This window comes from Athalia rosae, chromosome 8 (assembly GCF_917208135.1).
Source record: "Athalia rosae chromosome 8, iyAthRosa1.1, whole genome shotgun sequence".
NCBI lineage: Eukaryota > Metazoa > Arthropoda > Insecta > Hymenoptera > Athaliidae > Athalia > Athalia rosae.
This window is the reverse complement of record NC_064033.1, coordinates 5677729-5703414: the sequence shown is the minus strand read 5'-3', so window position 1 is coordinate 5703414 and position 25686 is coordinate 5677729. Positions and strand designations below refer to the sequence as shown.

The 25686-nt window shown below is 38.4% G+C and overlaps 7 protein-coding genes and 1 long non-coding RNA gene across 14 annotated transcripts; 5 read left to right on the top strand and 3 right to left on the bottom strand.

The window, feature by feature from the left end:
- Positions 1-118: 118 nt before the first annotated feature.
- On the top strand, positions 119-3686 carry LOC105686711 (MAPK regulated corepressor interacting protein 2). 2 transcript variants are annotated; one of them, XM_012401787.3, is made up of 6 exons: positions 119-338; positions 421-505; positions 981-1096; positions 1408-1473; positions 1570-1623; positions 1876-3686. In XM_012401787.3, exons 1-6 carry the CDS (start codon positions 287-289, stop codon positions 1944-1946), a joined length of 444 nt encoding a protein of 147 aa, XP_012257210.1. In that variant the 5' UTR covers positions 119-286; the 3' UTR covers positions 1947-3686. The 2 variants fall into 2 exon arrangements, with proteins under 2 accessions (XP_012257210.1, XP_012257209.1); XM_012401786.3 differs by having other exon boundaries at positions 121-338; positions 1408-1491.
- A 146-nt stretch (positions 3687-3832) lies between these two features.
- On the top strand, positions 3833-6869 carry LOC105686709 (folliculin). Its single transcript, XM_012401783.3, has 8 exons — positions 3833-4145; positions 4288-4690; positions 4783-4888; positions 5090-5358; positions 5451-5563; positions 5663-5992; positions 6054-6288; positions 6360-6869. Exons 2-8 carry the CDS (start codon positions 4371-4373, stop codon positions 6499-6501), a joined length of 1515 nt encoding a protein of 504 aa, XP_012257206.2. The 5' UTR covers positions 3833-4145; positions 4288-4370; the 3' UTR covers positions 6502-6869.
- LOC125501995 lies at positions 6600-7323 on the bottom strand. Its single transcript, XR_007279748.1, has 2 exons — positions 7182-7323; positions 6600-6995 (listed from the first exon to the last, which is right to left on the bottom strand). It is a non-coding gene; the product is annotated as an uncharacterized LOC125501995 (long non-coding RNA).
- Positions 7324-7420: 97 nt separating this feature from the next.
- On the top strand, positions 7421-17058 carry LOC105686626 (zinc finger RNA-binding protein). 3 transcript variants are annotated; one of them, XM_012401631.3, is made up of 11 exons: positions 7422-7571; positions 7849-8012; positions 8217-8558; positions 9875-10330; positions 10414-11142; positions 11259-11577; positions 11662-11849; positions 13121-13272; positions 14805-14900; positions 14988-15108; positions 15386-17058. In XM_012401631.3, exons 1-11 carry the CDS (start codon positions 7522-7524, stop codon positions 15679-15681), a joined length of 2913 nt encoding a protein of 970 aa, XP_012257054.2. In that variant the 5' UTR covers positions 7422-7521; the 3' UTR covers positions 15682-17058. The 3 variants fall into 3 exon arrangements, with proteins under 3 accessions (XP_048515231.1, XP_012257054.2, XP_012257051.2); XM_012401628.3 differs by having other exon boundaries at positions 9764-10330; XM_048659274.1 differs by lacking the exons at positions 13121-13272; positions 14805-14900; positions 14988-15108; positions 15386-17058 and adding an exon at positions 11955-12780 and having other exon boundaries at positions 7421-7571; positions 9764-10330.
- A 502-nt stretch (positions 17059-17560) lies between these two features.
- Positions 17561-19068, bottom strand: LOC105686134. The gene is made up of 4 exons (XM_048659597.1): positions 19021-19068; positions 18586-18836; positions 18243-18510; positions 17561-17911 (listed from the first exon to the last, which is right to left on the bottom strand). The coding sequence occupies exons 1-4, from the start codon at positions 19066-19068 to the stop codon at positions 17648-17650; spliced, it is 831 nt and encodes a 276-aa protein (XP_048515554.1). The 3' UTR covers positions 17561-17647.
- Positions 19069-20128: 1060 nt separating this feature from the next.
- Positions 20129-21290, top strand: LOC105686525 (magnesium-dependent phosphatase 1-like). 2 transcript variants are annotated; one of them, XM_048659324.1, is made up of 4 exons: positions 20129-20358; positions 20582-20639; positions 20730-20951; positions 21021-21290. In XM_048659324.1, the coding sequence occupies exons 1-4, from the start codon at positions 20322-20324 to the stop codon at positions 21181-21183; spliced, it is 480 nt and encodes a 159-aa protein (XP_048515281.1). In that variant the 5' UTR covers positions 20129-20321; the 3' UTR covers positions 21184-21290. The 2 variants fall into 2 exon arrangements, with proteins under 2 accessions (XP_048515281.1, XP_012256862.2); XM_012401439.3 differs by having other exon boundaries at positions 20131-20494.
- Positions 21236-23009, bottom strand: LOC105686522 (DNA primase large subunit-like). Of its 2 annotated transcripts, none has more exons than XM_048659311.1 (4): positions 22667-23009; positions 22331-22596; positions 21971-22248; positions 21236-21596 (listed from the first exon to the last, which is right to left on the bottom strand). In XM_048659311.1, the coding sequence occupies exons 1-4, from the start codon at positions 22843-22845 to the stop codon at positions 21336-21338; spliced, it is 984 nt and encodes a 327-aa protein (XP_048515268.1). In that variant the 5' UTR covers positions 22846-23009; the 3' UTR covers positions 21236-21335. The 2 variants fall into 2 exon arrangements, with proteins under 2 accessions (XP_048515268.1, XP_012256858.2); XM_012401435.3 differs by having other exon boundaries at positions 21677-22248; positions 22667-23006.
- Positions 23010-23138: 129 nt separating this feature from the next.
- On the top strand, positions 23139-25631 carry LOC105686524. 2 transcript variants are annotated; one of them, XM_012401437.3, is made up of 5 exons: positions 23139-23272; positions 23363-23698; positions 23797-24006; positions 24075-24272; positions 24343-25631. In XM_012401437.3, the coding sequence occupies exons 1-4, from the start codon at positions 23177-23179 to the stop codon at positions 24243-24245; spliced, it is 813 nt and encodes a 270-aa protein (XP_012256860.2). In that variant the 5' UTR covers positions 23139-23176; the 3' UTR covers positions 24246-24272; positions 24343-25631. The 2 variants fall into 2 exon arrangements, with proteins under 2 accessions (XP_012256860.2, XP_012256859.2); XM_012401436.3 differs by having other exon boundaries at positions 24075-25631.
- Positions 25632-25686: the final 55 nt, after the last annotated feature.

The following is a 25686-nucleotide window of genomic DNA, read 5'->3' as shown; positions in this document are numbered from 1 at the left end:
CATTGTTGAGAATTGTTGCGATGGTGATCGTGTGTGGATTAACAATTTGGACGTTAGATGGCCCTCGCGAGAAGGTTTCGGAAGGTTTTCTTGGTTTTCAGGAAGTTCGTGAGCTCGTTTTTGCCATCTTGGTCTTCGCGACTGACGACGCACGATAGGTCCGATTGTGAGTTCATTGGTATGTGTTTAAGCCCGGTTAGCTTCTGCTAGGCTGGTCTCGTGTTTCCAGTTATCTACCGATTTACCGAACTTTGAAGTGAGTGTTTTTTTAATCGAAATTAAAATCATGTACACCGTCTCGAAGGGACCTAGTAAAATCGTAGCAAAAACACGCAGAGGTAGAATAATTTGTTCATGATTAAATTTATTGTTACTGTCAACATGTTGAACTGGACATATTATACAACATTCTTATTTCAGGTATTAGCCAGAACTTGGAGAGACTCGAAACATTGCGTGACCTTACGCGAAAATCAGATCCTGACGATAATCACGATGTTGTCAAGTAAGTTAATTTTTAATTCATTACGATATCTCCTTATAATATTGCCAAATCAATAATGGAATGTTGTAATACCATTGATAAGTACTTGGTTGCCTCTAACTAAATGATCATTCATCCATTTATTCTAATATCACAATTACGCAATGCTTGTAACAAGCCATCTCCCATAGCAACTCACGTCCCATTCTCAGGCGGTACCATTGATAACTAATTATATCAATGAAATTTACCTGTGAACTATTTTGATTATCCGATTCGAGTCGTTCGGTTCATGAAAACCGAGGTATATTCATCTAATCAACCAATATTCTCTGAATCCTTGAACTTTTTTTAAGATACTGATCAGCAAACTAGAAATGATGCAATACCCAAAAATCTTATGTACTTTTGAAATTTTAAATTTCATACATTCAAACTCCTTGAATTTCTCAGAACTAATTCTAATTTACATCTCTGTACATTTTTTATGATTCAGTCACGTTCCTAAGCCGGTCTTCCACATAAATGGAAAATCAAAATTCAGCTCTCAGAGGCAGAACCATGAAGCAATTACTCCACAACACGAGGAGCTCATCAAGTTCGTCTACGAATGTAATATTCAAACCATGTTTTTTTTTCTGTACATTTTTTTGTTCTCTTTATAGTTTTTCAAGGCAAGTCAAAGTTTATATCTGGTTAGTACATGGCGCCACTTTCACACTAGGGGGTCTGTAACACTGAATATTTCATTGGTCTGTAACCTATACCCTGTGCTTATCTGCTCTTCATTATGCAGAAGTAAAACAATGAAGAGTCTATACGCATGTATTTAGCATACGATTTTAAAAAGGAGCCAACTTATTGAGTATTTTTCTCCATAGTCTTACTTTTCCCATTCAACATTACACATAATTTGTTTCTAGCTTGGAGCCAAGTCAGCACTCAAAATGGCGAGTCCTCCGATGGTTCGGAATGCTCGGAGCCTTGTAGTGAGCAGTTAAATTACCGTTAATATTTTTGCCATCATTTTTTTCTATCATGTCTTGCAACCAACTCAAATAACGTTTTAATACAATTCATTCTAGGTGCAGGATCCATAGTTTATTACAACGACGGAGAACCTAACGTTATTTTACAGGGTAAGTTTACCACCGACCAGCTGTAATCAAATTTCTGTTATTTAAGTTTTACGCATTATCCTAGAGCTTGCTAGGGGTAGTGTCGAGGTCATAGTAGTCTTTTTTTTTTAATCCAAAGAGTACCAGGAGAATAGTTTTTTTAACTTTTATTCTGCGGATACAAATTGTTCGTGTGAGCCAGTTTGCTAAAAATTTCTCTTCAATATTCATGCAGATGAATTCATTACAAGTAATTTAATCATAAAATTTCAGACTTCAAACCATTCGATTTAGAGTCTTGGTGGGGTAAGCGGCTCTTCCACAATATCACCAAGTCCCTTTAAAACTCTTGTGGACTTAACATTAGCAATATCCAGTTGAATTATTGTAAAATTATTAACGATACGATTGAATGAATCAAGATGCGTGTTGATTTCGATACGAATAATGTTTTGCATGAAGACAATTACGCGCACAAAAAATCGATTCAACATTCGAAATTTAGTAAATAATAGTCATGAATCTTGCAGAAAAAAAAACGAAAACAAGAAAAAAAAAAGGGAAAAAATAAACAAGTAAAACTATGAAAAAAAAAAATCAGCAATATTTTCTAACGATATCTTTCTGGATTCTTGTTTTTTTCAATCGAAAGATATCGTTGCTTTTACAATAGTGTATAATAAACAAAAATCATTAGTCGAGACTTCTATTAGATGCGAAAAGTCTTAAAGTTACATTTGATAACTAGTATAGAAAGTTATAGAAAGAAAATTGTAAAAACGAGAAAGAAAGAAGAATACGTCATGGTTATACGTACCTAAGTGTATAGGTAGGTGAGAAGAATTGAATTTACACGCGATAAAAGTTTTTACGAGTACCATTTTTTACACACGAATGAAGAAAAAAAAATAAAAAAATCTAAAAAAATAATTAATGAAAAGGAAGAAAATCAAATCAAATATGTAAATAATAGGTGCTTTTGTTATTTGTTTTTTTCTTATTTTGAAGTAGCAAAAAAAGAAGAAAAAAAAAAAATGCAAATATATTTCGTTGGATATTGAACTGTTATTTGTTGAATTTTATTGATTGTTAGTAAATTTTTGAGGAGTTGAAACCATGATATTGTAATAGATAATATTCGAACTTCTTCAGTGTTTTTTATCGCTGTTTAATATCCTGTAGAACGCAATGTGTCGTGTGTTTTGTCATATTAGTTGATTGCTAAAGCAAGTGAAAAAATTTCGACCGCTATCGTCATGACGTTCTTTATTTTTAAAAATACATACGCTATATACATAATTTGATCATCACAGGGATTTGATATAGAAAATGGATCATGAATAAATGCAATTTCACGTAGACAATAAATATTATGATTTATCTTAACATAAAAAAATATATGTAGAATGAATGTTGCATGCCCAACAAAATATTAAGAAAAAATGAAGGAGGAAAAATAATAAGAAAAGAAAGAAATTAACAATAACGAAATAAAGCAATTGATTTATTAGGTATTATTGAACAATTGTGCGAATATGTCTTTATACATGAATGTGTATGTATTAGTATTTTATACACACAGCGCTTGTCCGTCAAAAGAATGTTTGAAAATGATATCAATATGATTGTTAAAACAATTTTATCATTTAACTATATTTTAAGTATAACTAGTATAACTTCGTAGACTGATACCATTAAGATTGTTATTAAACATATATACGCATATACATGCGCATAGATATGTATTTATCTATACACATCTATAGCAGCAATGTGGCGTTGAATAATATTAATGGCGTGGCTCGATTATTGTTGAGATTGTTAATCTGGGTGTGTAAAAGTTTATTATCTCAGCGATAATCGGCTTTTAACAGTTCTTATTTCTTATTTTATGTTTTCTTTTTATTCTGTTTCGATGCCATTAATTTATTTTTGCCACATGAAATCGTATTGCAATTCATAAATGAATTGTAATTGTAGTCGACTATGTAGTGAAAAAAAAAAAAATTTGGCCAGTGGCTGCCGAATTTGTTACAATTAAAACAAAATATATATATATATATATATATATCTTTATATTTTAATTTGTCTGTACTAATTTTGCACCCCTCGTAGAACGTAATAATGAGAGGAAAACTCATCAACTTTTTCACTTTATACATAGCGCATACATTTTTTAATTCCTTTTAAATCTAAATTTTATTTGCGCGCATTTGAATCGTCACGTGGCTTATGAATGAAACAGCTGCAAGTCCGGTGGTGGTGGTTAACAATCGTAAAATGTCATACGCCTCTGGCTTTTATTTGGAAATTTATATTACCGAAAATAAGGGCAGAATAGTTCACCATTGATTCTGAATTGATATACCCGAAAATGAGAATACAATTTATCGTCGTGAATTTCCCCCCATTTTAGATTCGATTTTGAGGCTTTTTATAAGGCTTTCAGCTTTAGCTGTTACATACCTATATCCGCGTACGAGGTTATGCCACCTTCTCAAATGTACATATTTCAAATATGAAAAGATGTTATTAATCACCTGGTAAGTTACTTCACCATCTGAATCACCTGACAGAGTTCTTCGATCATATTCGTTAATTTCCTCACGCTAAACATATTCATATTTTTTATATCTACCGTCCTCTCAGGTGGCCAAATAAAGATACTGATATCAAGTTTTCCAGGTAATGTCAGAGACATCAGGGGTAAACAGGAAAAAATTTTATCCCCTGTTCCAGAGGACTCATACCTTTCTTTTTGACGTAAAATGAACGCAGTGATTGCGTTATGTACATTCTGCGAAGTACATGGGCCGCAAGTGGTGTTTACAACTCAAACATACCGTAATTGTTTCGGTAGTGAAAGTACGGAAAACCTTAAGTTCTATGGACCTAAAGATGTCTTGAGACAAAACGAAACCCAAAGGCAACCGCAGCCTGATGATAATCAACGAAATTGCGACGGATGTAAGAGCCTTGGCTCCGTTAAATATTTGAGCAATGAGCACGAAACAAGGACCTCGTTTCTTTCTGCACAATCTCCACTTACTCAGGAAATCGGAAGTCTCTTAAAATATGCTTGCATAAGGTACTAAAACACAGTAAATACTTATATTTCACTCCACCTTACATATCTGCTCGCTGAAATTCTGAAAAAATATATTCTCATGTTCATTCCAGGAGTTTAAGCTGTGAAGTTCATCCGGGAAAAGAAGGCATATGCTATTTTGGAGATGATTACAGGGGCCATGTTCTAAGTCAAACGTTCACCTTAAAAGATGCTCAGGTATTGAATATCCCTATCATGTACAGTTTATTGCTTTTATTTCGTTCAAATTTTATCAAAAGGTGTTGCAACTGTGTTGTAAAAATACGTGTTGAAACTGACTTTGAATAACGCACCAGATGATAAGGATAATCGTAGAATGGAGTGAGATTTTCATCCGTTTGTTTTTTTTTTGGTTTATTTTCGTTCTTCTGTTCGCAGGCCCGTGGATTCAAAAGGTGGTGTAGTTTTATAGTTTTTATGCGGGACAAACAATTTCTTCTGAATATGTGGCCGTTCCTAGTCGATAATTTGAGGGAACTTATTAGAGAATTGCAAGATATATCTGAAAAAAAATATAACACCGACGAAGCAGAGTGTCCCCAAAGAGCTGCTAGATTGACAACCGCGAGTAGTGGATCCGAAGCTAATTCCAACAAGCATCCGAGGTCCCTCAGCGATATTACCAATGAGAAGCACGTGTTTGCTAGGTAAACATAAGTGCTTACTCGCTAATATCAATTGGTTCGACGAGGACTGTTGTCTCACCCATCAGTGTGTACCGGTGTTATAATATTTACAGGATACACATGTGGTTAGTCTGGATACTCAGTGCGGGAGCCAGACATTTTATAGAGATATTACCTATGAATTTATTAGACGATGAATTGAGTTTTGACTTGGAGCATCACGTAGGTAGGTAGGTTAGGTGATTCGATGCTCAAAAATGTAATTATTGGAACGGTTGAAATATGTTCTTTGTGTAACTGTATCTTGGGGGATATTATTTTACAGAAACCGAAGAGGGGTTTACCCTGGTGAACGCAAGGTCTCCGATAATCCCAAAGCTCACCTTGGAAGAGCCAAAAATAGCCCCCGAGTTTTCAGAAATCTCTCACAAATCACCCATCTCTATATTAAAAGGCTTGCGACTGGTTCTTGGAAAAGATCACTTCAGACAGATTTTATACTCAAGTCTGACGGGAATCCAAGTTTTGGTGCGGGGCCCACGGGCCCAGATCCTAGAATTATTGTTTGGACTTAGTTATTTGGTTCCTGCGGCGTGCCGACGAGTTGTGACACAGGCTACTGAATATATGGGTCCTAATTTATGCAACTTCATCGGTGAGTCTACGATAACATGAACAATATTGCTTATTGAACACCAAAAATTCATGTCATTCAGGTGTCGATACATCAGTACCGGTTCCTCATCCAAATCCCAATATCTGTCGGCTGGACATCGTGCCGAATGAACATAGGATAGAAAATACAGACACACATATGATCAGGTGGGCCGGTACGCTGCCCACCAAGCTACCGACTCTGTTGGTCAAGATAGAGAAATCTTTCGACAACGATAAGCTCGGGGAACCAGTTTTAAGAGCAAATCTAGTTGCTCTACAGGAAGAATGGGCAAAGTAAGTGCAGTGAAAAGTTGGGAGAGTTGCTAAAATTATTCAGATAAAAATGAATAGGTCGATTGTTTCAGCATAGCTAAGGTGGTGCACGCTATGCGGGGCCGTGGCCACAGAGGAGATTTGGCCGGACTCATGATGAGTTTGGGTGCGGGTCCGCACGATCAAAAATTATTGGATGCTTGGTCAATGGGTTTCCCATCCAATCCTGCCTGACGATGGTTAACTTTGTGATTCTGTTTACAGTTTGGAGTTTCTTAGGGAATTTTCTGGACGCTAACGTACGCTCTTTAAAAAGAAAACTGCTAATCGAATATTTAGGTGACATATTTATTATTTAATCTTCGACAATACTCCTCGAGTTGTGCCCGTGTAACGCTACATCAATAGATATTTTTAAATACACCTGTGGTAAAGTCGTGCCTCCACGTGTAACTCCTTGAGACGGTGCAGTCACTGTTGGGATCGTGGTCGGAATTTATTACTTCGATCGATTTACATCACGTTATCTATACCGGTATAACGTACGCACACATTATAACATTGTTCAGGAATGTTGAATAAAAAATTCTGTGATCTCGTAAGTGAAAATTGACAATTTGTAACTTCTCCATACTACTACGTTTGTATTTTTCACGTCGAGGTAAGGCGGATAAATAAGCTAAATAAACTTTTCTGCACATGCGTCGGCACATGGATCCGGTCAGATTCTGAAATTTTGAACATTCTTTACTACGAATGTTCAGAGGAAAATGCATTGTTCTCCGTATAATCCACGGAAAAAAGTATTGATTGATAAATATAGTGATAATGTAATGAAGAATTACTTATATCGAATAACTGGTAACTATGACATATTTATATACGAAGATAATAGATAGTCTAAAGATGTTAACCTTTCTTTGATCACATTATTGAATTGGATTTAAGGTATTGGAGCCGGTTGAAAACCAATTTTTTTCGCTTCTCGATCAATTTTTCGGTATAATTTTGCGGTTAATTAATCGTTGTGTTGATTTGCGCTGCGTAATAATTGCACGAGGAAGTTATCCGGCTCCATGAGTATAAGCCAATAAAAAGCTGTTCCTCGTCGTAAGTGGCATTGCGGTACCGGGTGACAGGAGCAAACCCAATCGCGTGTTGAATTCGTTCCCCCCGTTCATAGGGGTTTGGATCTGAGGCACGCCCAACGACTTCCTCCATTGTCCTTCTTTCCGGGATACTCTACGAGGAAGGATGGCTCAGAATAATTACTTCGGTTTTACACACGGCGGAACGCAATATGGGTACGAAATCGATTGAATATAATATTAACCGAATACATAGTGATAGGTTGATCCGAAAAGCAGTGCGATATTCGTATCATCGGACGATGTGATAACCATTTTAATTACAACGCACGCGAGACTTCGCCGGTTTTTCGCCGCCATTAAAAAATCTTCGCGGCGTCCATCGAGCGTTTTCTCCGGGCGAACGAGGCCTCGTAGCACAGTCATTTCCCTTCCGCATAACACGTCGTAATCAAATAAACTCGATTCTAATAGAATATTTCCCTGAAAACAGCGCAACTAGCGCTGCCGCTTATCAAACAGGACAACCGGGATACGCGGTAACGCCAGCAGCCACAGCAGCCACGTACACCCAAAGACCTGCTGCCGCCGCAGCAACGAGTTACGAGACTTATCAAGCTGCTGCAGCTGCAGCTGCCACAGGAACGACCTACGCCGGTAACTATCAACTGCCTTTTCGCTTCTCCAACTGTTAATCACCGTCACAAAGTTTCTCCGGCGCGTACTTTCATCAACTTATCCCACCGATTGCATGGCCTGTGCCGAACAATCTTTCTTCCTGCTCTCTGCGAAAACGCAAAAGCCATCGCATCTCGCAATGTTATAAGATCTGGCGTTGAACTTGGCTAATTTGGTCACCAGTAGCTAACGCGGGGACAGTACCCCAGACTTACGACTACGGTTACGGGCGTGCGGCACCTGCAGCCACTTACGACGCTACTAAGACGTATTACCAGCAACCCGCCGCAGCTCCGGCTACCTACACAACAACCGAGACTCATTACCAGGCCGCCAAACCGGCCTACAGTACAACCAGTGCTTACACGGGCACGGCCCGCCAAGCTACGACTACTGGACAAGCCAAAACTTACCAGGCATCCAGCACCGCTTATCAACAGTCCAATCCTACCCAAAGCGCAACTTATTCAACGGGATACACAGCACCTGCCACTCCGGCTGCCACTGCCTCTACAGCAACAAACAGTAAGTGTCATTATTATACTTGTTTTCATCTTAGTGGTTAAGAAAATCTTTCTAAATAGTAACAGAGTTAATTAAGAGATGGAGGAGAATATTTTCCAGAAAAAGTAATTTAATTTGCATGTCTGATTGAAATATTCTTTGTAAGAAATGTATTTTTAATTGATAAATTGTTGACGGTGGTGGGTTGCCACCTCACAGTCATGACAAATCAATTAAGGTCATCTGCGTTCTGGTAAAAATTCACCGAATTAAAAGAGTGAGGTTAGCATAGAACTGTTTTATCTTTGTTTTTGTTCATGTTACATTTTGAAAAAGAAATTGATATTGTACAGATGAAGAATTTGAATTTTGGATACTACAACGAGCATGCCAAATACAAATAAGAACACCCAAGCCTTTAGCGATCTTGCTTTGCAACGTCGCTAAAAGCTTTTATTTAGATTATTAAGTTATGTGTATACGCTGCTAGCAAAATTTGTCGGGCTACGACATCGTTTAGCGATTAAATAGAGCCGCCGAATGAAATGATAGAATGAAAATTGAGAAATTTTTTGTACTTCTCTGCAAGGTTGTAAAATTTTTCCTTTCTTTATTTTGAGGACGTGAAGCTCGCGGTTCAAACTTTTCATATTCGAGTAGTCTGTGGATTCGAACGAAAGAAAAGTCGCCGTACCGTTCAATTTCAATTGGCAGATTTGAATTAATCTTGGTACATTTTCCCGCTCCTAAAAGTAATGAGAAATGATGAGCCGATGACGAGACTGAATGTCCATCAGCGCAGCTATCTACCTTTGAAGACAAGTCTTTTGTTCTCATATGGTATTTGCCGTGTCTGTTGTACAATAAAGATGATTTGGCTGACTGATCTCTCGACTCTTTTGAAGCACGTCAATTTAGAATACATATGTTAAATGTTTGTTGTTGCTTTTTTATTTTTATTCGATGCAAATTTTCAAAGTCTCTTAAAGTTGTACGCTGACATTTGACAGCGATTTGAATTCCCTTACGCTTTGGCATTATGTAAATTCCTTTGGATAAAATCATTCCTTTTGAATGCCCGTGTATTGGAATCGCGTTGAATGAAATCTCATGTCCATTTAGTTTAAACAAGCACAACAATAGCTTTTTGAGTTGTTGGTCTTCACGATTCGTTGATAAAAAAGACTTTTCAAAATTTGAGGTCGGATATTAATTTCCCCTTGCAGAAACGGCGAGTACAACGTATTCCGGCTACGACGCGGCGCTCTATAGCGCCGCGACCATGTACGTAGCCCAACAGAGCGCAAACAGCAACACAACTAACCAAAAGTCTGGAGGTTGGCAGGGTTATGGCAGGAAGGGATTTGGGGCTGGAGGCGGAGCGATGAAGTCGATGCGTCCTAAGCAAACTCCCAAACCTCAACAACTCCACTATTGCGACGTCTGCAAGATAAGCTGTGCCGGACCGCAGACTTATCGAGAGCACTTGGAGGGTCAGAAGCACAAGAAGAAGGAAGCTTCCCTCAAAGTTCCCCAGCAGCCGCCAGCCAGGGGTGCCGGCAACTCCCTTCGATGCGAACTCTGCGACGTTACTTGCACTGGCAATGACGCCTATGCTGCCCACATCAGAGGAGCTAAACATCAGAAGGTCGTCAAGCTCCACACCAAACTAGGAAAACCCATACCAAGTGCAGACCCAACGGTTCTCAACCCCAAACCAGCTGCCGTTGCCAAGGCAACAGTTACTAAAAAAGCAACCGTCACGGCAACGCCTAAAATTAATTTTGTTGCATGTAAGTCGATGGCTCGGTTAGTCGAGATTTTAGTAGATTGCAGAGTAGATGATCGTGGACTGATTATTTGTGTTGAATTTTAGCCGGCAATTTAGGCACTGTTGCCCAGCCTCCTGTAACCGGTGCTGAAGTCAAACAGGAGGAGCCTGTCGCAGACGACGCAAGCGAAGAAGCTGCGATCGACGAGAAGGATATCCAACCTGTGGGACAGGAGTATATTGAAGAAAATAAGTCTGAGGATGGCAAGATCATTAGCTTCAACTGCAAGTTGTGCGAATGTCGGTTCAACGACCCCAATGCCAAAGATATGCACATGAAAGGAAGACGCCACAGATTTGCTTACAAGAAAAAGGTCAATCCTGACCTTGTCGTCGACATGAAGCCGAGTCTGAAACAGCGTAAAATGTTGGAAGAAAAACTTCGCCGCCAGCAGATCAGAGACGAGTATATGAGACGCAGGGAAGAAATAAACCAACTGGGTCCTCTGGGGCCGATGGGTCCGATGATGGACGAAGAAATGATGTACTGGGAAGAACGAAGGCGATACGAAGATGAGTGCGAATATTACGAGTGGTATCGTCGCTATGGAAGAGGGCCTGGCGCCCCGCCGCTACCTCGTCCATTCCCTGGGCCTCCGCCCATGATGATGTTCCCTGGTCCGCAAAGACGTCCCGAGTCTTCTGACGATAAACACGTGTTGTCTCATCACTCCACAATTTACCCTAAAGAGGAGGAGCTACAGGCTGTGCAGAAAATAGTTTCCCATACCGAGAAGGCGCTCAAATTTGTTTCAGACACATTGGCTGAGGCTGGTAAGTTTTAAATTCAAAGATTTCACAGTTGTGTTGTCGGGAAAAAGCAAACTTGGAACTCTGCTGTCAAAATCGATCTGACTTAACCTAACTCGAGGCAACTTTAAAATTTTCAGGAAAAAAACCGACACCAGCTGCTGCAGCTGCGCCTCCTACGCCTGCTGCGGTAGCCACACCTGCTGCCGCCACAACTCCAGCAGCAGTCAAGGAGGAAGTCGTTGTCAAAAAGGAAAGCGAGCCCGAGAAAAAACCACCCCAAGCTGCGCCGCAGAAAGAAGATGGCAGCGATGGCAACCTCTTCTCTTTCCAAAAAGAAAAAGAAGATTCCAGAATCTTACGTGGAGTCATGAGAGTGGGAAATCTCGCTAAGGGACTTCTGCTCTCCGGAGACAACCACGTCTGCCTGGTCGTTTTGTGCGCGGAAAAACCCACCAAGTGAGTACAAATTCCTTGTTCATTTTAGAAAAACCACTTTTTTTTTTCTGAATTTCTCCTAACGCCCCACAACGTCATCTTTAGGACGCTGTTAAACAAAGTAGCAGAGATTCTGCCAACGCAGTTGAAAACTGTCGCTCCGGAGGACACTTACAACGTCGGAAAGCACCCAGAATCTGCAGCTCTCACAGTATCCGGTGGATCCGTCACGGTCAGCGTTACCTTGACCAGTCCTCTGATGCGCGAGACACCAAAGACAACAGCACCTGCCGGTCAGTTAAATATTTCCTATCTTTGAAAAGGCCAAGAAAAGGATAACTTGATAATCATTATGATACGCGGAGCACTTATATTATTTTTTCCCATCATTTTTATAGTCTCAAAACGGTGGTGTGTGTCGTTGGTCCTCATCGATTTGGTTTGTTCTTTTCATGGCCCTCAAAAAGCAAAAAAAAAGCAAAAAAAAAAACCATAAAAAAATACGAGAGAGAAAGAAAACTAAAACCAAAAAAAAAAAAAAGGAAAAAATTTCTGTGATTTTTTTTAAGCACTTAGGAGGATGCCGTGACAGCCAAGGACCTCGGAGTCGCAGTTGAAATAACGGTTTCTAATTTATAAATTTCTCTTTGCGTTACGATTTATAGGAATATAAACCCATAAAGAAAGCGAGAAAGAAGGGATGAAAGATACAAAAAAGCTGCATTTAGTGTGTCCACGACTACAGCTTCTATATCTAAAGTAAATCCTGTTTTATGAATGTGGAAATTTATGAATCTAATTTCCGCACAAAGTTAATTGAAAATTACCGCTTTCATCAGTTTGGTTTTACTTTTTTTTTAGAAGCGCTAGTACCTTTGTAAAGATCTTTTATTTTCTATTACCTAAAGAACAAAATCAAAAGAACGTAATGATTTTACGTAAAAGAAGATTGATTATATATACAAATATATATAAACATAATTACCTCATGAACGTGGACACGCTTTTAGGAACACACGAAAACAACGCTGAGGCAATCTTAAAACTATGGACTTTTTGATCATGCGTGAACCATGTGAAACCCCTCCCTCCATTGGAAGCAAAGAAAGAAAAGAATTAACGTAGTTTAAATAATACGGGGACACTTTCGATGATAAATCACGACGACTCCGTTAAATAATTTAATATTATATTATCTGTTAGTTGAATCCTCGGGGTTGAAAAGAGGATGATGCTAACATTTTGTCGGCGACATCGTTCTGTCGTAATGCTTTACGAGAAAGTGTCACGTAGAAAATTGTAATCTTATTTCGATTACACTTTTTCGTTGTCTTTTGTTCATTTTTAATTTTATTTAACGATTTATTTTTTTGAAACCGTCACAAGTCTCTGAAAAGGGCTATCGAGTAGTAGTACTTGAAGTTACCAACGAATGAAAAATAAAACAAAACGAAAGAAAGTGAATAAATAAGAATAAAATGGAGGGATATTCCCGATTGCTGGGCATGATCAAACACTCTAAGTGTTGTCTAAGCGTGTTGTGCTTTATTTGTTGGGATCTCAGAGAATGCTGGACAGCAGCAACAGGGAGCTTCGCAACCGCAAGCAACACCAGCGACGCCTGCTGCTGCAACGAAACCAGACCCACCAGACGTACTTCCCAAGGCTAAGTGTTTGGAGGCTTTAGCTGCACTCAGGCATGCCAAGTGGTTTCAGGTTTGAATCAATCAACTCTCAGTTCAAACGTTTCAAACTCAGTAACGCCACTTATTTTTCTATTATTCGGGATTCTTCATATTCTTAACGGTAGAAGAATAAAAAAAACTAAAAAAAAAAACCAACAAGAGATTAAAAAAAAAAAAAATAATACAAAATGACGCGCAGTCTTAGAACTTCCAGCCTTGTTTGAGCAAATCGAGAGAATCTATATTTTATTTTTAACGATTTCATAATGTTGGAACCAACTGGCCTGGCTACCGATTGTTTGCTCGCATTTAAATGTGTGGTTATTCGATTAGTCCGCCAATATATTTTCAACAGGAATTATTTATAGCATAATGATCGTATGAAAGCAGCAATGTGTAGTCATTGTTACCGATAATATCCTTGCCATTATAGGCAATTGATTCCGTTTATTTGACATTTATTTCTGAGGTTATGGTACAAACTTTCATGGTCGACTTTTACTGCCCGACAATGCCTCTTTATACCCTAATTGATCATTTTCAAACTCGCTTGTTTTCTCAAAAGCATTGCTGACTCTTCAGGTTACCTCTCGATCGAATCCAATAATGTGAAACTAGATGTATTTTGTTGTTTGGCAAAGCTTGCGAATAATTAACAGTCACGATGCGAACAGATAGTCTGTGTTGGGCGAGAAGCCTTCACAGTATATAAATGTCACTATTTGTCGTCACATGACATCGGTGACATTTATGTCTGTTATGCCTCTGGTCGGCAACATCCAGAATAATAGGAAACTGCTCGTAAAGTGATAAGAGTAACAAAATTCAATCAATTATTCAAAACTAGACAAAAGCAATTGAATTTTTATTTATTTTATTTATGTATACATAAAAACAACAACAAAAAACAAAATGCTTTTCGAATAAGCTTATTCATTATTCTGGATAAATAATTTTTTATTAATAATCGCATAATGATAATGATGATCGTAGCCTAGACTGAGTCTGTTCTAGGTCTGTCTTGATTAATGACGGTAACTAATTAATAAGAAAATTTAGACTACTTCGGGTGAACGACGCCCAAAGTTGATTAAAAGAACGACGAGTTAAACCAATGAAACAAAAGAAAAATTATAATAAGACAGACAAGCACAAACAAACAGTTGCGTCATAACTGTACCGGGTGTTTTTTTTTTAAATTGGAAAATTTCTCGATGGTAATGATAATTTTCCATTGATTCCTTTCACAACTTTGACTCGTCAAGTCTCACGGCGAAGAGCACTTTACACCATGATTAGGAATCCATTAGTTTTTTTTCTGTCGAAATTTTCAAGACACCAGATAAACACCCGGTAAATTTTGATAATGGGCTATAATATTTTATAAAAGATAGGAATATTGTAAATTAGGACACGAGGCTGGGAGGATAGCTAAAGCCCACACAAAGCAAAACAAAAGTTAAGCTAGCTTTAGTATCAACTATCCAAACTGACGAATGGTGAACATCGCCTCGATAAAATTGATTTGTGTAAATTCTCAATTTTACCGACACTTTCCCACAGGCTAGAGCTACTTCGCTCCAGAGCTGCGTAATGGTTATTCGTATCATGCGAGATCTTTGCAACAGAGTACCAACGTGGGGACCACTGAATGCATGGGTCAGTATCAACCTAATTACACTTGAACAAACTGGCTATTTTCCACTGTATGTCCGAGCTAATGAAATGATATCTTCCAATTTCCAGGCGTTGGAGCTGCTGGCTGAGAAAGTCATTAGTACTGCGGGAGGTCCTTTGAGTCCTGGAGAGGCGCTGAGAAGACTTTTGGAGTGTGTAGCTGGCGGAATACTCTTGCCGGGAAGTCCAGGTATAAAATATGAACAATGATTGCACCTCGACAGAATAATCTTACGATTCAAAGATTTTCTTATCCATCCGAGAGATGATGAACCGATGACGAGACTGACGATGCTGTTTTCGAATGAAATCATCGAATGATCTTGAAAATAAGTGCTTTATTTTCTCTGATTTATTTTATGGTTCAACAGCGTCGTTTAAGATGATTTGGCAAAACTGATCTCACTATAAATAATTCGTTAACCTTTACCGGTTCAAAGACCTGACTCGCTAATGATATTTCGAAGTTATTTCCCCAGGTCTTCTGGACCCCTGCGAAAAGGAGCCGGTCGACGCCATAGGGAGTATGACGGCTCAACAGCGAGAGGATATAACAGCATCGGCGCAGCACGCGTTGCGATTAGTTGCCTTCAGACAAATCCACAAAGTTCTTGGCATGGAACAACTTCCCCCACCAAAATACAAGGGACGTTTTACGCGAAAACGTAGACGTGACAACAGTAACTGCGAGGGAACGGACAGCGAAGCATCTAAGAAGGATAAAAAAGCCGAAGAGATTAAAATGGAGACAGACACTAAGTAACTACTGTAAGAATATGAAAAACAAACAAACTTTCAATTCAATTTTCAAAAATTATTACTATTATTATTATTATTAATATTATTATCATTACAAAACAACAACAACATACTATTAAATTTTACGCTGTACTTTTAATTTCTTTCCACTTGCTAAAATGATTGATGTAAATGAGATACTTATATTATTAAGAAAAATAATAATAATAATAATATTTAAAAATAATAGTAATTTGGTCAACGACACGAGTGGTCTTCGAATAATGAAATGATGTTCCTTCGCTTCGGAGAGAGAGAAAAAACAAGAAATGAAGACAAATGAGACAAAACCAACGTGAATTATTAAAAATTCATTTGCTAGTTCCAAGTCGTGTAATTATTATTATTCGTGACGTTATTTTTACTATTATTATTATTATTAGTATTACCGTAGGTTAGTTTAGCGACTGGTATGAAATTTATCGACTGAGTAATAAACGACGTTTCAGTTATTTATTTATTATTATTATCATTATTATTTTTTTAACGTTTTTTTTTTGTAAATTTTTCGTCCAACCGAATCGAGTGAAGAGAGAAAAAAGAGAACGAAAAGTGTCAGGGTGATAATGAAAGGAAAGATTTGAAAAGTAGAGGAGAAAAAAAGCAACGAAATTCGAATGCAAAGAAGAAAGATAGAAAAAAAGAAATGAACGAATTTTTGAAAAAGCTTACATTAGATGAAAAAAATAATTTTATCACGATCTTAATTGTTTCAAATTGTGCTTTAAATAATTATTTGGTTAATTATATTAATCGAATTAATTCAGCATGTTACTCTCGAGTCACAATAATGTAAGGAGGAGAGTATTTTATTTTATTTTTTTTTGGTTTCGTTTCAAGTACGATATACATATAATTATGTATGTGGATACATATATTATATACTTATATATACTACATGTGTGTGTATGTATATATATATATGTGATTATTGATTTAAATAATAAGAATCGTACGAGTAAAGTTTAAGCGTAGCAAGTAGTAGTTTGTAAATCAGACTCAATGTGAACGTGTATTTTCTCGTGTGTGTATTCGTGCGAAAGCGAAGAGAGAAAAAAAAAAATTCAAACCAAACGGAATAATGAAAAAAAAAATGAAAAAACTATTGAGAAAGTAATGAAAAAAAAAAAAAAAAAAATTCAGGAAAGAAAAAACGGGGTTGTGAAATAAAAAAACCCAAAAAACGACTAAAATGAAAGTTTCAACGAATTGAGATTTCTTTCATTTGATATTCCTCGGTCTGTAATATCGTTCACTTAACGCGGATACATGTGAAAAATGCAGAAAATAAAAAACGAAAATATACAAAAAATGAAAACGAAAATAAATTAAATAGAAAGTACATCAAACATCTCATCTCTCCATCGTCACAAACTCATAGGTATATACTTATAGGTATATATGTATACATGTATGTATAGTTTACACCTAAGTATATTTGGCAAAAGTAAATTCTTTGTTGAAAATCAACAAACAAATTGCCTTCTCATCCGTGGATTTTTTATTTTAAGAGACCAAAAAAGGAAAGAGAAGAAAAAACTGAGAGAAAAGAGAAGTTGAATAATCAAACAATTATTATCCTCGTTATCATTAATGAACTTAGTCTTTTTGGTTTTTTTTTTTTTTGTCAAAAGAAGTAACCTTCGCTTCAATTATTCAGACCCTATGTATTATTATTATTGTTATCTTCTGCGGTATAGGTTCGTATATTCAGGAATAAAATGTAAAATGTGTGGGGAAAGATAACGTCATAGAGTGGGAAAGAGGTTTTTTCATTTCACTGGATGAATTGTAGAAAGTTTTTTTTTCAATCAATAATAGGATAGTTTATTACGGTACTTAAAAATTAATACATAACGCGAGGCGAAGTGCTCTGAAAACAATTCACATAGATTGTTGGTAATTCAATTACAGTAAAGTTATATTTCAATTCAATCGTTGCTACTTTTGTGTTTCTGATCGGAGTTTGATCGTCCGTAATTTTGTGGGCCGTGATGATGACCGTAGTGATCGTGATGGTGGTGGTGGTCGTGACCGAATCCGTGGCCATGGCCAAATCCGTGTCCGTGACCGAATCCGAAACCGTGATCCGGATACCCGAAGGGCGATGGGGGATAAAAGTCCCCGTGGAAGTCGTGGTGAGGGTGATGATGGAAATGGGGATGGACGGGAAAAGGTACCGGGATCGGAAGGACCTGTAAAAATAAAGAATAAGGCCATTACTGCGCGTTACATTCCGCAGAAATGTGGATTACGGTGTCGGAACGTTTTTTCTGATTTTTTTTCATATTCTCGGGGTCATTCGTCGATAGATGGAGAAAAAAACAAATAGACCAGAATTTCACGTTTCACAAAGCAACGGAAGAAAAAAAAAAAAATCGAAAATTAACATTATATATAATATAAAAAGAGAGAGAGAGGAAGAATTTCAACGAACGTTTTGATGAACCAATGAGATGAAAGTGAACACCGATTGTAAAATTTTTTTTGTCTCATCGAAATCAAATATTCCGAAAATGGGCTCACCTGCGGTACCGGAACGGCTACCGGAATCGGTTTGTGAATAATTTTCTCCACCGGAACCGGAACTTCTACGTGCACTCTGTAAGGCTTGTCCACGTAAACCGGAACCTTTTCCTTTACCAAGACCGGCTGGGGTATCGGAACTTGCTTTTCAACCACAACGTGTTTAGTTATGTAAACCGGGACCGTTTTTACGATTTGCTTGTGATGATGGAGACCGTGTTCCAGCGATATCTGAGGCTTGTAAATTTCGAGTTCGTTTCCGGACCACCTGAGGGAGAACATTTCTTTTTCCTTTAAAATTTCTAGACTCCGAGTCCCGGAGGGCGAAACCCGGGGAACTTACCCTCCGATTTTGTGACTCTGGATCGATATGGGGTGGATGACTTTGATGGGCTTCCAAGGAGATTGCTGACCGGCCCACGGATGACCGTTTCCGTAAGTCGGGCTCGGTATTCCCACCCACCCATCCTGGAGGATTCCTCTTTTTCGCTGCTTCTGGTCGTCCGCGACCGGAGTCGTCGTTTCCGGTTCCGACGCGGCGACCGCCAGACCGTAGAGAAGGACGTTCAGTACCTTTGGAGAAAAAAACCAAGGTCAGTCGTCGGTTGAATTATTTTTCCCGTCCACAGTAAGGATCGGGGATCCCTGATCTCGTGTCTTCTCGTTTTTACTGCCCGCAGCTCGCCGTACGACGAGGTATTGAGATTCTCTTTTCGTCGACGAGTTCGACGAGCGATTTGATCGGAATCGATGGAATGAATCAACGAAATCTCCTCACCATCAAGATCTTCAGCATCGTGCGTTCGGTCGTCGACTGTTTCAACATACTTGGATATTCTATGCTTTTATATACGAAAAACCAGCCGGTGGTTAATTTCCTTTGACCATTTTCGACATTGTGATCGTGTTATACGTTTAATCCGTTTCCGGAAAGGATATATCGAGCTAACGATTGAAAAGTAAGAATCGGAAGCGATCATGGGAAAAATCTGAGATCTGGTTCCGTAGACCAGCTATTCCGCTCTACGGGTCCGGCTGGTTTTACTGGCTGACTATTTCACCGTTTTTTCTTTCTTGCTTTTCTTTCAAATTCATTCGTTTATCTTTTCGAGTAGTCTTCTCCCCGTTTCCTTCTTTCTTCGATTGAGACCAATTTTCCCGATATATTCGACGTTTGTATCCTGTGATTGATTTACCTTGATTGCCAATCTTTTTCCTAATTCTTCTTCTCCTCGCCACACTCATTGATCGATTATTTCCTAATAAATAACCAATTGAATACGATATTCAAAAATAATTGTATTCCATTCACTCAGAAGTATTGACAAACGAAGAATTCGATTTTGTGATTATATCTTTGCTTTTTAGATTGAAATATAAAGAATCATTATATTGTTATCGTTCATTATTTTTCCCCCACTTTTCCTTATTATTTTTCAGTGTTTTGAGTGATTTTCAATTAATCAATGGTCCTCCTCTATCCCCTGCTAGGAACCAATGATATTAAGGTGAAGTGACACGACCTCAAGTTTATTTCTAGATGTTTTCCTCATTCTTCCGATTTTTTGATGAATCTTTCAATTACCGCTTCTTTCCTAACCCCTGAAGGCACCTTATGATGTAAAACTAAAGTTACAACATACCAGAATTATATCCAATTTTTCCCCATTCTTCCCGATTTGGTTTCGAATTTGTAATTAATTATTCAATTACTCCATCTTCCCCGCCGAAGAAGTGACAAGTAGCGCCATTAGTGGAATTCTTGCCGCGGAATTTAGGCGAACTATTTTTCCAAGTTTCTTGCCCCTTGACTTCGGGTGACCCGCCTTCCAGCGGAGATGCGTTGACTGAACCTAAATTCCGCGGCAAGAATTCTGAGAAATGGCGCTACTTGTCACTTCTTCGGCGGGGAAGATGGAGTAATTGAATAATCAATTAAAAAATCGAAAATAAATTGGAAAATAATCATGAAAAAATTGGGAATAAATCTGCGATGGTGAAGCTGGTTTTCTCCTTTGCATTTGTTGGCACTCTGATGGTCTCTGTCGTTCACCGTGACGTGTGTGGTTTCACGCGCAAATGACGTTTGCAGATAACCCCATTTTGCACCTTTTAAGTAGGTTAACCAGACAGCTGTTGTTCCGTCTGCTACCCGCTCAATATAAATCAAATAAACTGTAGACTTAACAAGGTCTGCATATTGTAGAAAATGTCGATCCAAAAAAGGCCTCAAGTAATCGTATTCGACTTGGGTAAGCCTTGGTTACTCCTCGAGCATCAGAATATTTGACAGCCGATGCAACAAGTCTTCATATAACACGAGTCTTTCATTTCTGCAGATTATACCTTATGGCCTTTCTGGGTCGATACACACGTTACACCACCTTTCAAGAAGGGGTTTGTAATCAGTTGAAGAACTATTAACCGTCGTTATTCAAATTTAAACTGTCTATTAAAACAAGTGTCAAAACATTGTATTTCGTCCAGCAAAGGTGACCAGGTGCTCGACGCTCACGGACGCATGATTAAACATTATCCAGAAGTACCCGACGTTCTCAAGGAGTTGTACGACCAAGGGTACCAATTGGGGGTGGCTTCGAGAACCTCTGAGATCAAGGGAGCCAATGAACTGTTGAGGCTGTTTGGCTGGGATAAATATTTCAAGTACAAAGAAATTTATCCAGGCTGCAAAGTGACCCATTTCTCGAAGTAAGTTTCCCCCATGCAGCATAGTATGAAGAATCCTTGTTCGTAACAATTTCACCGATACTTTTTTAGGATCCAAAAAAATTCTGGTGCACAGCTTGCAGAAATGTTGTTCTTTGACGACGAGGATCGAAATATTCACGATCTCAAAAAAATTGGAGTCACTTCGATCTTAGTTCGTAACGGCGTCAATAGAGAAGTTGTCAAAAGTGGACTAAGTCAATTTGCAAAGTAGATAATTCAAGTATTTAGCTGCGGTTTCATCGCAATATTGAAACAATTCTGAGGAATAGATAAAATTGCACTTTATTCTTAAACAAATATAAAATAACATATTTACAATTTACTTTGTACTCATTTCACAATACTCATCTCGGATTTTCGCAACTACAAACCAACCTGATCGGGCTCTTTCATGAATTGATAGTACTGTACCGGACTAGAAATTGACATGTTATCGATGTTCTTCGATCGCTGCAATTTAAAAAAAGTAGCGCAAGCCACTTCGGGCTTCTGCCTCGAAAACGCATCCAGATATTTATCCATGTCACTTTGCTTCGTAATGGCTTCTAGGAGTTTTTTAAGCTCATCTTTATCGAAGTTCTTGAACGGACATCCACCCTCGGATCTCGGCCCAGCCAACTCTCTCTGCAACATATGCAGCCGTTAATAAATTATTCAACCTCGACGGAAATGTCGGATGGCTAACAATGAGTGACGATGCGTACACAAACGACTCTGCAATTGGGAGCGCTGTAACTTTTGTGCGACCCTTCGAGACCGTACGAATGCCTGATACCGTAGATGAATTTTTTAGCGTCCGTCTGCCAATTGTGCGAACAAGAAGAGCCGCACGTGTGAGGCTGGGAATATTCCTGCCTCCAGAATTCGAGGGCCTGGTCGACTTTCATTCCAATGTCTTTCAAAAACAGACTGTAGTAGAAACGAGCATTGTGACTGAGTCTGTGCCGTCTACGCAGTGTGAAGTGTAGATGACTCATGCACGGAGGAAAATTATATACTTCCGAATCTATATTCTCAATGGTTATCCTGCTCTCCCCAATCTGCCCACCCCTCATCAGCTTCTGTTCTATTCTTTTGTGCATAGATTTCATGCGAGGATCTACTTTTATCAACTTGGTCACGTCGATATTGTTTAAATGAATTTTCTCTCTGGCCAGTACCGATTTGAACAATGATTTTATCAGTTCTCTCCATTTGGAACAAAATATTATCGCATACCCGTTCTTTAGATCGACCAATCTCTTTTTCAATAAGTCTGGAATTATCTGGAACTTCACTAAAAAATAATACAGAAATTTTGAGATCGGATTTTGTCTAAAAGAACATTTTTTTTTTACTTGTTATCGTATTCTACCTACATTGAACATTGTATGCTTTGCAGGAGGTTGAGTGCTCTTCTTCTGCGATGTGAGTGAATATCTCACGTTGCGAAAAGAACGTGCTGATTCTGTTCAGAGCTTCGTAGAGTAAACTAGTTTCTTTTCGGTGTTCCGTTGAATTTTTGATACTTCTGAACATGCGATATATTTGTTTTGTGGATACACGACGTAATCTGTACTCTAACAGCTCTATTTCTCGCGTCGACCAATACCACCACATATCATTGGACGTCGAGCATAGAAGTCTGCAGTAATGAATCGATGAGCATTAGAATTACAAAAATTAGTATCCCACGTAAACATACAAACGCTAACCTCAAAGTAAAATGACCGGTTTTATCATAGATAGAACCTTCGAAGAGATATTCAATATTTCCTACGAAGCTGTCAGCATTGTTGTTGTAAACAAGTTCCAGATATTCAATCCTCGTCTCGACACAGGACATTAGTGTGTTCAAAATGACAACCCCTTTTGGGGGTTGAATGTAGAACATTTAAATGCCGCTGATGAATTTACGGCTCGCTAGTTACCCCAAAAGGGGAAAGAGTATTGATTCATTGACCGCGGAAAGAAAATACACATTTGGAAAGAATAACAATCAACAAAATACGTTTTATTTTGATACAGCTGTTTCAACCGTGAACTCCGATGACGTAGCCCCACCTGTCACCCAATTCGATTACGATTTCCAGGAAGATAAAGCCGTCTGCTTGCTTTTGGCATTTAAAGTCCGAGCCTCGTTCGTGGTTCGTCGTTTGGTTGTAGCTGCGTGAACAGCTAGTTCGAAATTTGTAAATGTCAATATTAGTGTGCCACGGTTGAAGATGGGTGATTTCGTGGACACGGATGAAATAAAAGACACCCTCGAGACCTACAAAAAATTAGCGGATAACTTTTCCAACCATGATACGATATTGAAAGTAAAGTTTCGTCATTCGTATTCGTTTGACCGATCTCGAGATTTCGATTTCACGCAATATGTTCACGTAATTTTCTTTACTATTTCGCAGGATAAAACCGTTCTCTCATACATAGCGTATGTATTGGAAATGCCCGACACAGAGGTGGTCCTCCTCGCCCTTGACACCCTTGAAATATTCGTTAAAAACGTAGAAAACTACAGCCACATAACCTCCACCTTTGGGATCAGAGAGGCCCTGGATTCTGTGATCAACAAATACCCAGAGAACGAACCTAAATTGGCCAAACAGGCTCGCCGCATAAAAGATGACATTGAACGACTCAAACCACCGATTTACAATCTGCATAGTCGCTGTCGGAGAATCATTGAGCCCAAAAAACTTCAAACTCACGTCATCGTTTTGCACGTACACGGTTTACTCCCGGTACATGATACTTATTGATTTCATACAGCGAGTTCGATTTGCTGTCCGTGAGGATCTGTTGTTCCCAACCTCACTTGACGAGAATAATTCTCTTCCAGGAATCTCGGGCAGAATTAGAAGCGACTTTGGTGAGGATCGACGGGTTAATATCTCTTGTCGTGGATGTGGAACATCAGCGAGTAACAATGAGAACATTGACCAGCCTGACGGCTCGACAAATCGCGGAGATTATTCAGAATAACACGGAGAATATGGAGGCCCGACTTGTGACGAGGAATAAATACAACCAAGAGTTCCTAGTTAAATTGGTTAGCCTCTCAACATATTTTGCTAGCTCATCTTTTTTAAGAAACGTGCTTGATTATGAATTTTGCAGGTCAGTACCGAGGCTGGCGAATGCGAAGAAATGCCTGAATATTTGCCAGAGGAGGATGAGCGGGAAGAGGAAAAAGATGGAGTAGTATCTCTGTTCACCGGTTTGAGACAGAGCGCTTCCTCGTTGTACAGATCCACCACCGAATTCCTTCATAACTCTTTTTATTGGTGAACATTTGGAGTGTTGTGTAGGAAAATTGTAATTATTATTCTGTCCCTTCTACGAACGTGTATGAACTCTGATCGGTACGCCGATGGTATATCTTCAGGGAAAAATTATATCTCCTCAAAATTGGATGTCCACTTTTTGGTCCGGCGACTGTGGAAATATGCTTTCGTTAATTCTTGGACGCTCCGAAATATCCGCAACCCTCCCTCCGCCTAGGAAGTCCGCATTTAACTCCGAAGCAAATTGTACTTTGAACATGTAAGATTTCAAGGTCTCCGATCGTGCCATTATCTGATGTAAGTCTAAGTTGAATTCACTACCGATAATTTAAGTAAAAAAAAATCTCCGAATCGCTTAAACTTTACTCGTCAAATTATGTATTTATGACTCACAAAGCTTCGTTAACTAACGAAAAGCTTCAGATATTTTGTCGTAGATTTTATCGTCGTTGTTAACTTAATCATGACTTTTCTCTGTAATATACTACACACAAAGTACGAAAAAAAAAGTCAACGAGGTTGGATTTCTGTACACCAAGTAATCGTAGTACGAGCAATTATCCTAAAGACATAAACTCAAATGTATTTGAAAAATCTTTAATATGATATTATGTGATAGAGATTATGCTTGGGTAAGAAACAAAACAGCGAACATCCCAATCAACTCGTTTGTAGTCGTGGGTTTGTGTCAGGCAAATAACCGAATAATTTGGCATTCTATAAAAAAAAATTTTCTCCAGTCTCGAAATTGAAATATCTCATCTCTTATGCTCTCTTTCTCTCTTTCTCTTTGTCTCGATGACTCCCAGTTTCCTGATATTATATTTTTTATGTAAATACCTGTACTCATGTGTAACGCGTTGACTGAATATTTAAATCCTGTATCGGTTTAGCCCTGTATTGGATAATATTGTTTAAAATTCTAAACTCTGCGATGATGTTCCATTGCAACCATTTTATAGATATTAATCCGAAGAAATTACCTTTTGACGATTAGATATAATACGTCTGTTGCGATATGGGTGTTATATTCTATGTGAATAGCCGATAGTAAATTAAAAAGTACGAATATGTTTCCGTGATTGTTATAATTATTATAAGCAATTCATCAAGTACATTAACGCAGTTATGATGTGTTGTATGGTAACCGAAATCTCGACAAACCTTGTGTTAATCAGAAACAATTTGACACGATACTTGTCGAAGGTCCCTTTACATTTGCTGTGAAAATTCATATTGCCATTCGTCCATAAATGCACCTAGAAAGAATCACGAAATCACGAAGATTGCATGCGGTACTCGATAGTCTGTAGAATACGCGTAGTTTGCGAAGTAGTGTAACTTGTATCGGAATCAATATGGTTATAATAAAATGATGTAATTTTTTCGATATGCCGCAAAACATCACCCCTGACAAACAGAACCCATTCCTCGTCGCGGGAAAA